Source organism: Hippocampus zosterae, chromosome 7 (assembly GCF_025434085.1).
Source record: "Hippocampus zosterae strain Florida chromosome 7, ASM2543408v3, whole genome shotgun sequence".
Taxonomy (NCBI): domain Eukaryota; kingdom Metazoa; phylum Chordata; class Actinopteri; order Syngnathiformes; family Syngnathidae; genus Hippocampus; species Hippocampus zosterae.
The window spans coordinates 18502789-18512176 of NC_067457.1; the positions used below are offsets into that span (position 1 = coordinate 18502789).

A 9388-nucleotide genomic window follows, 5' to 3' on the forward strand; every position below is an offset into this window, starting at 1 on the left:
CGCATCCAGCCTTGGATCGAGGCCACCAGGCAGCACATATAATCCCCCAGCGTGCACCCAACTAGCGTCTTCGCTTCCTCCTCGTTGTAGTTGCCATGAGGATGCCCGCTTCGTTTTGCTGTTCCCTAAAGTGTTTTCCAGCTGAATTATTTTCATATTTGTTGCGCTTGTAAAGAAAGCCTCATCTGATTCGTATTTTTCTTCCTTGCGACAACACGAAGGTGAAGTGATCATCATGAAAGGACATCCGCGGTGAAGCACCGGTGAGTCACAATATCGTATTTTTATCTGCTTTCTTATCTTGCGCATGCATATAAAGTGGGGGGATGGCTCTGTTTTTTATTGTTACTATTGTTTGTAGTGCAACCTATCCGATATATTTAACAACATTTAATCTATCGAAATAAACAGAACAAAGACAAAACAATATCTGACATGTCATTTTTTTTAAATTAAAATTGCAATAATTAATTTCAGTGGGTAGAGGAGTGCACATCATCTAACTGAAAACTGTTTTCCACATTGTTGCGTTTGTTGACACGGAAGGCGAAAATAATTGTAATACTACGCTGATATTTTATCATGATTTCAAAATAGTGTAAGCCGTGTGTGTGTGTGTGTTTCATTATTTTTGTAATTTATCGAAACGTGTTGACACGGGGGTGTAATTACCTCGTCTAAGTGAGAAATGCCAATTTTATTCGAATATGTTTCATTGTAAATCATATATGTGATCAATTTTGGTTTCCTTAGTTAGCTACGTGATTTTTAATCAACACATTTTATGATATTGTGATGAATTGTTAATACGAGACAGCGCTACTTCATGTTGTGTCTGATGATATTTCTCACTTTGATGCGGTTTCCTCCAGCCTTCTCCCATGCAGGCAGGCCGCCATTACACGGTGCGGTGGGGGGCTTTTTGCTTTCTGACTGCCGGCTTGGCAGTGACCTCACAAGTGCTGGGGTCGTGCCCTCACCACTGCCACTGCGGCACAACCTCGTCCACTATCAACTGCTCTTATGCCCAACTGGCCGTGGTACCGGAGCGCCTCCCGCTAGATTTGACCGGACTCAACCTGAGCCACAATGCCATCAGAACTCTGCCGCCTGAGCAATTCGGGGCTTTGACGCGACTGGAGGACTTGGACTTGAGCGACAACCACTTGGCGTATGTGGACGCCGACGCCTTCCTGGGCCTGCGGAGCTTGTTGGATCTACGTTTGGCTCGCAACCGTCTGAAGGTGCTTCCGGTCGGAGCCTTCGCCGGTTTGTCGAGACTACGGCTGCTCGACGTGAGCCGCAACGAGATCCTCGGCTTCCTGGATTTCACTTTCCGAGACTTAGCTGACCTGCGCGTCCTGGAAGCGCTGCACAACGATGTTGTCTTCATCTCTCGCCAGGCCTTTGCAGGTTTATCTGACCTGCGCCAGCTCCACCTGGATGCCTGCAACCTCACCTTGGTGCCCACTGAGGCCTTTGCACGCCTTGGCAGGTTAACCGTTTTACATCTGCACCGTCTTGATTCCAGCGTGTTGCCAAACTACGCTTTCCTTGGCCTGGCACGGCTGAAGGAACTCATCATCACCGATTGGCCCAGACTGGAGATGTTGTCTGCAAACAGCCTGGTTGGCCTCAATCTTACATCCCTTGCGATTCGAAACTGCAAAATCAGCGCTGTTCCTTATGCTGCTTTACATCACCTAGTCTACCTTGTAAACCTTGATTTGTCTTGTAACCCAATCAGCTACATCCAAGGCAACCAGCTCGGCGACCTGCTGAGGCTAGAAGAGTTCCGCCTAGTCGGGGGGCGACTGCGGCGCATCGAAATGGCGACGTTCCAAGGTTTGGCACGTCTGAGCCTGCTCAACGTGTCGGGAAACCTCCTGAGCACCCTGGAGGAGGGCGTCTTTCACTCGGCGGACGCCCTCCGACATCTTGGACTGGACGGAAACCCGCTGGCATGCGACTGCCGCCTGCTTTGGCTAGCGCAGCGACGTTCGGCGCTGGACTTTGGGGGAGGCCTGCCGACGTGCGGTGCTCTCGGTCAATGGGATTTTCTGGACTACACCGCAGTGGAAATGGCGGAGCTGCTCACGTGCCGGCCCCCTCGTGTCCAACTGCACCAACCTGGGCTGGTAAGCGTGGACCAGGGCCACACGGCAGTGATGCGCTGTAATGCGGAAGGCCAGCCCGAGCCATCTGTCACCTGGCTCGACCCGAAGCGGAGAGCTTTAATGGATGCGGGCAGGATACGGGCGGTCGCCAATGGCTCGATGGAGGTCCGCTACGCCCAGCCGCAGGATGCAGGCGTTTACCGCTGCGTGGCATCCAATGCGGCGGGATATGACACGCGGCCTGTTGAGCTCCACGTCAGAGCCCTCACCAAGAAGAAGCCCTTTCACTTCAAAAGCTGGCTGGCCGCCTTGCCGTCTTCGTCGCCGGACATGCAGGAGCCGCCGTTCGATGTCAAGACGCTGCTGATCGCGGCATCCATCGGCTTCCTGTCGTTTTTCAGCTCAGTCGGCCTGTGTTTTGTCACCATCTTCTTCTGGAGTAAGGGCAGAGGGCAGATAAAACACACCGCCAACATTGCGTATGTGCCACATAGTGCTGCCACCGGCAGAAATGCCGGCACCGGCAACTACATGGAGACGAGCAGGTTTACAATGAAGCTTATGTAAACATAAATGAGAATAAAAAGTTGAAAGGCTGCAGTTCAGTATTGCCCAGTTCAAACGCTGACTCTTTTCGAGGGGGGGGGGGGAGTACACAATTCAACTGAAATAATGTGAGCGCAGAACCGTGCACATCTAAAAAGTGGGATGTGGCTGTGTTCCGACTTAACTGGTAACATTAAGATTCAGATTAAATGGGAGTCCACACACACATGCTACCATTTAAAAGTGCCTCTGATTAACCCCAAATGAAGTTCAGATCATCTTCTTGGCTTTTCTTTACATTAAAAAAAATGTTTTATAGTAGTTTCTGATCCGTCTGTCCTCACAAGGGTCGGTGAGGGCCGTAGGTAGCCCACAGACCATACGTTGCCCACCCTTGTTACAGAAAATGCAAAGTTCAAATATATAAGCCATAAACCCATTCACATTCCATTGCATGCATGCAAAAAACAGTGAGTGCCAATAGAACAATGCATGCAAAATACTATCTTGTATATTATTATTATATTATTAACCCAATTTGCTTATGTTTGTTTAAATATTGCCATATACGGTATATGTAATCATTATTATCCTAAACTATTCTATTTTTCTCAAGAAATGTGAATTTAACGAGATGTGCATAACTTTTTTTAATATATATATATTTTGTCTTATCTTTTGTCTGGTGCTGATTGGTGTAATAATCTTTGAAATCCAATAAAGTATTTCATTAACTATTAAGTCATTTCGTGAGTTCATTCACACATTTTTCTTGTATTTCAAAATAAACCATACTGCGCTCACTCTACCACTATCACGACGGAAAAATATACGAGCTAAACGTGCTGTACTCCAGCATGTTATTTTCATAATATTTTATTTAGTTTGAAAACTGGCATTTTTGATAAAGTAAACTATTTAACTGGCCACTGGAGCCAAATTAAATCGGCATCAGATTATTTTGAAGGCAACTTATCTTTAGCGGATGTACAAATGCTAAACCGGAAGAAAAATGATAAACGTCGGCAAATGTCAGCCCACAGCTACAAACTTTTGTCCACTGTAAACTACTTAAAAACGATTATTCCAATTTAGTTCTTTCTCAATGGATGCGACAAGATAGTTTTACGGCCTCGAAAAGAGATATAATTTTGAAGAAATACATTTGGTGGTAGCGCACCGCGCTAACACAGCCGGCGGATAGCTCTGTCGGCTTTGTTAGCTTAGCTAGCTTTCTTTGCTTTCTTGGCGTTTCTTGATTTTGAATGCAGAAAATGAGTCTTGCGGTTCACCGCGAGCCCCGAAAGACTGCGGGGAATCGCATGTCCAAGTTGCTGGACGCCGAGGAGGAAGATGAATTCTACAAGACGACTTACGGAGGCTTCAATGATGTAAGGTCTAATTCCCGGGTGCCAAACTCATGCATAGTTCAGGACTCATTGAACTTTCAATGACGACCCCTGAGGATATTTGGTGTACCTGCCGTTGGTTGGGATGGGAGCAAACACTGAGGATAAGGGCCTACTTTACTGTCTTTTCACATCTGTACTGTGTTACTTTTACGTTCGCTTTCCTGCCATACAAGGAATCAGGAGACGACGAGTACCACGAAGATCACTCGGACACAGAGGACGAGGTGGACAGCGATTTTGACATTGATGAAGGAGACGAGCCGGACAGCGCCCAGGAGGATGACGCGCCTCGGAGGAAGAGTCGAGTTGTTACTAAAGCGTATAAGGTGGCTCTAGGATTTTCAAACATTTTACAACAAATGTATGCTTTCAAGCACTACCAATACGACAAAAAACTGCTATGTTGTAGGCCTAACTTCATCAAAAACTAGACTGTTTAAAAAAAAAAGTCATCTGTTGGATTCCGGGCCAGGCTCCACCAACAGACGGGTTATGCTCGCGACAATGTTCTAATGTGCACAGCAGTTTATTCTTCAATATCCATGTTTATTTGCCTTTGTTGGACAACACTCTGTGACGAAGTATTTTGTCTTTTTTTTTTTGTACTCATACTTTGTGTCATCTATTTGTGCGTACCATACAGGAACCCGTCAAGTTAGCCAAGCCCAAGCCCAAACCCAAAAGACCATCAGAGGAAACGAAGAAGACAGAGAAGAAACCCAAAGCGGAGCTCAAGCGGAGGATTCCACAAGAGTTTCAGGACTATGGTGGTACGGCCAGGCCTATTGCGATAATCACTATATTGACTTAGCACTCGATGAGAAAGAAAAACGGACACAATCGTTTTATTTCCAGACTGGATAAATGTTTGTTTGCATGCATGCTTGTTTAAAACGTCATCAACATTCCCTCCCGCTACTTTGGTGCCGCCTGTCAGTCAGCCTCCTCACAGCTGTGTAAAGTTGTCGCGCACGCACGCATGTGCACAGGCACAGACATACATGAGCACGGACACGGCATTTTAAAAAAATGATATTGTTTATCGCGGTACTTTCTGGTCAAATATTTCGTCTTGAAAAATGTGTTGTCGTGACAGTCTTCGATACGCAACTGCCCACCATCACCTCCTTTACACTTTTTCGCGCATTGACAAAATTAATATTTGTGATAACTCAGCGCTTTGGAAAAACTCCTTGCAAAACGTTTTGAACAGCTTTTTGTCTCTCTTGTAGGGCGCAAGTCAGTGCGGCAGTCCACCAGTGAGCACACCCGCAAGACTAACCTGCGACTGCAGGAGCGGCAGGATGCCCCTCGGCGCCGCCGGGGGGCACACCGTGACCGGCCTCTCACCCAAGAGGAGCTGCTGGCTGAGGCCAAGATCACTGCCGAGCTCAACATTCGTTCACTGGGTACCAAGTTTCTTTGTTGAATAATTCAGGAGCTATGTTGAAGTGAGAAGAGGAGCTTAAGTTATAGTCAGCCGTGGGTAATAGCAAAGTAGTGATTTGCTGCCATTTTGTGCTATATTTAAGCATTTAACATTTTATTGATTTATTTGTTTATTTTTTGCGTGGGTGGTTTCAAATTACCCACTGTTTTCAGACGTCTGTGACATGTTTTTGTCAAAAATTTGCCTGTTTTGAGGGCTTGGTACTTAGGGTACATTAATCTCTGGTATCACATGCATACACATTCATTTAAAGGATGTTACACACGCTCACTCTTAATTTGGATTTGGAATTAGTGTTGGATATTAGCCACTTGATTGGCCATTTACGACGTTTAATTCTTCATGTAGAAAATTACGAGCGCCTGGAAGCGGACAAGAAGAAGCAAGTCCACAAGAAGCGCCGCTTCGAGGGCCCCACCATCCGCTACCACTCTGTCCTGATGCCCCTCGTCTCGTCGTCACTTCTCAAAGAGGAGAACGTGGATGTCGAAGGGTATGTTTGCAACGCTGACCTGTATAACCTGTATGACTTTTTTTTTTTTGGTAATCTGCTCACCGGAAGCAATTTTGTTTGGGATGCTTTGAGTGCTTAATCCCTTTTTATATCGTCATATAAAAAAAACAGTAATATGACTGCTTATGTAATTTGACTGCGGTAATTTTTCATTTGTAGGAATTTGTATTTTGGAATATTGGGTTGCGCATCTGCTGCGTACCTCGCCTGAATTGGTCCTTAAAGCTGAAAAGTATTACAAGTTTAATACAATTGAACTGTACTTATGTTGGGATTCTTTGTCCGACCAAAAGGGGAAGTGGTACATGCACTGCACTTTGATTAAATTCTTCATAAAATGAGTATAAAACAACGACTGCTTTTTTTTATCTCAAGGTTGGACCAGGATGTTGCTCCAACGGTGCCGCCCAACCCCGCCACGCCGTCTCAGCAGCCTACCGGCGGCCTCTGCTCTCGCACCTACGTGACGTTCAGCGACGACGACGCGTTCGAATGTGCCTTCCCTCGAAGCGCTCAGGCAAGTCCACAGGTCCCCGTGCAGGAAATCTGCCCCGTCACCCACAAGACGGCAATGTACCGGGACCCAGTCACCGACATCCCCTACGCAAACGCGAGGGCCTTCCGCATCATCCGCGAGGCCTACCGTAAGTATGTGGCCATTCACGGCTTCCCCAACGCGTCGGGAGGGATGACGGGACGCGGCGCGGCCTCGAGAGGCGCACGCCACAGGATGGCAGCCAAGCAGAGCGCAATCGCCACATAAATGGGATTCTTTTTCTTTCATCGTGGGAACGAGACAGCTATAAAAACTGCACAATGGACAGGGGCTTCATTGTGGAGATGAATTTATGGAACTACAGCTCGAAATTGAGTGGATTAACTAATGATTTTGAACTTCCCATTCTCTCCTCTTTTTTGTGGGGGGGGCGGGTTATTTTAGTAAACTACCCTTTTGTACTATGAAAATATGACCTATTTACATGAAATAAAATTGAACTTTAGTTTTGACACAACTCTGTACATTCACGGGTGGGAGTAATTATGCAATGATAAATGTCGGATTGAAAAGCAAGTAATTGTAAATTTAGTGGGGGAGGGGGGGCGTTCCCCTAAAAACAAAAAATATTGTCTGATGTTTTGGATGAAGCTATTCATACGTGGACATCCACAAATGTGGCGGTACATGCTTTCCATTAGACTGATGGTGCTACTTTTTACCCCAATCAAATCATGTTGCAACAACATTTTTTAACATTTGCTACAAGGTTGCCCTACAACTGAATTGCGTGCAGTCCCATGACAGTAATCGGGACAGAGGCCTGCTGCTAATAGCAAAAACCCTTGAAGATAGTCCCAAATCACTGTTGTCGTATTAGACAGACTTGTCTTATCGAAGCTCCTTCACTTATTTCAACATAGTTCCTTGGCACCAAGATCATGCCAAAGCACTAATTTTCTATGAGCCAACTATGTTTAAGTGAATTGAGGAGCTTCATTGAGACCAGGGGTGCCCAAACATTTTGGACCTTAGATCGACTTTTCGTTCAACCAACCTCCCGGGATCGCCCCTTACCGCGCACACGCACGCGCCATGATGAAAAGCCAAACATGGAAGCAAGCGATGCACCTTTGCAGCCTTATCACTATCGTAGCTCACACGTACCGTTTTAAAGTGCTTCCCTGAGCCCTCTAGATTCCTATTCTTTGCCCGTGCCCTCGGTGAATCGTACACGAAGCAAACTCTGAATGAGAATAATGACGATCATAGATATAGCGCAACAGCTCTGATCACAAGCTGCAATTGCAGACTGCTGAGCGCTAACAACTTCCGCTTACGTAGGTCACGCGCCACCATATGCTAAAGATTTACCTGCTTTATTTTCAAAATATTTTGGGTGGAAAATGAGACTGATGGGATGATCAGGGTGCAGTGTACATTAACACAAAAAATATATTACATGTACAAAGACACGCAACTATTTTATTTTTTTTCTCTGTCCTCTACACCTTTCGGATCTAATTGGGACGAGTCCTAGATCTACCGGTCGATCAGGATCGACGTAATGGGCACCCCTGATTTAGACTAAAGTAGTGCTTTGTCACCATCTTGGGACATCTCCAGGTATAGGCAACTATTAGGCTCGTTTGGCATGGTGTCAATTACTTTGAGATTTCTGCTATTCCCAGCAGTGCTCAGCACCTCTGAATGAATTCTGGATTGTGCACTTTTTATCTGGATTCTCACCCCTGAAAAGGTATTTTCTTATTTTCTGTCGCCCTGGTTACTGACGAAGAAAATGTGATTAAAATGGACTATTTTTATGTTACGCAGCCAAACAATCAGTCTGGCGCTTGCTTGTCATGATGTAAGTGAAGCATTTGAAGGTGAGCTCATCTTCCCCTTAGATGATGGTGACAATGATGGTGATTATGAAGCACTTGTCGTCACGGTGACAGAACAGAAAGAAATGCTTCCCCCAGCTTGGCTAATTGATTCGTGTGTTGTGACAGTGCAGCGCCAGTGCAATTATCATCATCATCATCATCTAACTGCGTGGTGCCGCAACATCAATTAGGTGAATGGAAAACATCACAAACCACAAACACTTTTTTGTGGACAAATTACTTTGTTAAGGCTCTTCCGTGATTGGTGGATTGATCTGACTGTTCCGGTTGGTGTTGAGCAACTTTTTGCATTCAACGGACTTTTTATTTGAAATCTGTTGGCTTAATGTTGTATGGATGCAACAAAGCTGGTCAACAACAAAGTTTGATTTTGAGATGCTTTATGTGTCCCTAAACGCATTTTTGATGTTGATTAAAAAAAACAAAAACGTTCACAGCACATCAGGTTTCATTGTTGGTTATTAAGTTTGACCCATAGAAGTATGCATGGGTCAGAAGTATGTGGATTTTACCATAGCTTATCATTTATAACTGTGACATTCCAGAAAACATAAATCCAGCACTCACTGAACCAAATCCTTAATTCTAATATATTGCTATATTCTATTTTATTTGTAGCAAGCTGATGTGCTCGACAAAAAAAAAGGCTATCTTAGAAATCTGTGCAAAAAAAAAAAAAAATCAGCAAAAGTTTACCTGCATCGGATTTTTAAAAAAGTACAAATATGTTGACCGGTGTTTTCATTTGGGTCTTAAGTGACTTGACATCAGCATAGTCAGTACAGTTAATGAAGAATTCATAATGACAACAGTTTGGATCAAATTACTCCAAGTGATCTCAATGGGAAACGTGTGTAATATATTTTTTTCTTACGAACAAGTCACGTGCCTCTTCCGCATTTCGCCTGTATTGTTTTCCAGTTACAATCACATCATTTAATTC

At 44.9% G+C, this 9388-nt stretch overlaps 2 protein-coding genes across 2 annotated transcripts; both read left to right on the top strand.

The window, feature by feature from the left end:
• Nucleotides 1-848: 848 nt before the first annotated feature.
• Nucleotides 849-3404, top strand: LOC127603757 (leucine-rich repeat and immunoglobulin-like domain-containing nogo receptor-interacting protein 1). Its single transcript, XM_052070351.1, has one exon. The coding sequence runs from the start codon at nucleotides 882-884 to the stop codon at nucleotides 2682-2684; it is 1803 nt and encodes a 600-aa protein (XP_051926311.1). The 5' UTR covers nucleotides 849-881; the 3' UTR covers nucleotides 2685-3404.
• Nucleotides 3405-3639: 235 nt separating this feature from the next.
• On the top strand, nucleotides 3640-9254 carry vps72a (vacuolar protein sorting 72 homolog a). Its single transcript, XM_052070388.1, has 6 exons — nucleotides 3640-4054; nucleotides 4249-4401; nucleotides 4719-4845; nucleotides 5308-5484; nucleotides 5874-6018; nucleotides 6415-9254. The coding sequence occupies exons 1-6, from the start codon at nucleotides 3929-3931 to the stop codon at nucleotides 6800-6802; spliced, it is 1116 nt and encodes a 371-aa protein (XP_051926348.1). The 5' UTR covers nucleotides 3640-3928; the 3' UTR covers nucleotides 6803-9254.
• The last annotated feature ends 134 nt before the right edge of the window (nucleotides 9255-9388 follow it).

What these genes read in the sequence shown, in the direction of transcription:
- LOC127603757 (XM_052070351.1), top strand. Translation starts at nt 882, where the DNA reads ATGCAGGCAGGCCGCCATTACACGGTGCGGTGGGGGGCTTTTTGCTTT.
- vps72a (XM_052070388.1), top strand. Translation starts at nt 3,929, where the DNA reads ATGCAGAAAATGAGTCTTGCGGTTCACCGCGAGCCCCGAAAGACTGCG. An exon ending in AGAGTTTCAGGACTATGGTG is followed by an intron (nt 4,846 to 5,307) that starts GTACGGCCAGGC and finishes TCTCTCTTGTAG; the next exon opens with GGCGCAAGTCAGTGCGGCAG. An exon ending in GAGAACGTGGATGTCGAAGG is followed by an intron (nt 6,019 to 6,414) that starts GTATGTTTGCAA and finishes TTTTATCTCAAG; the next exon opens with GTTGGACCAGGATGTTGCTC.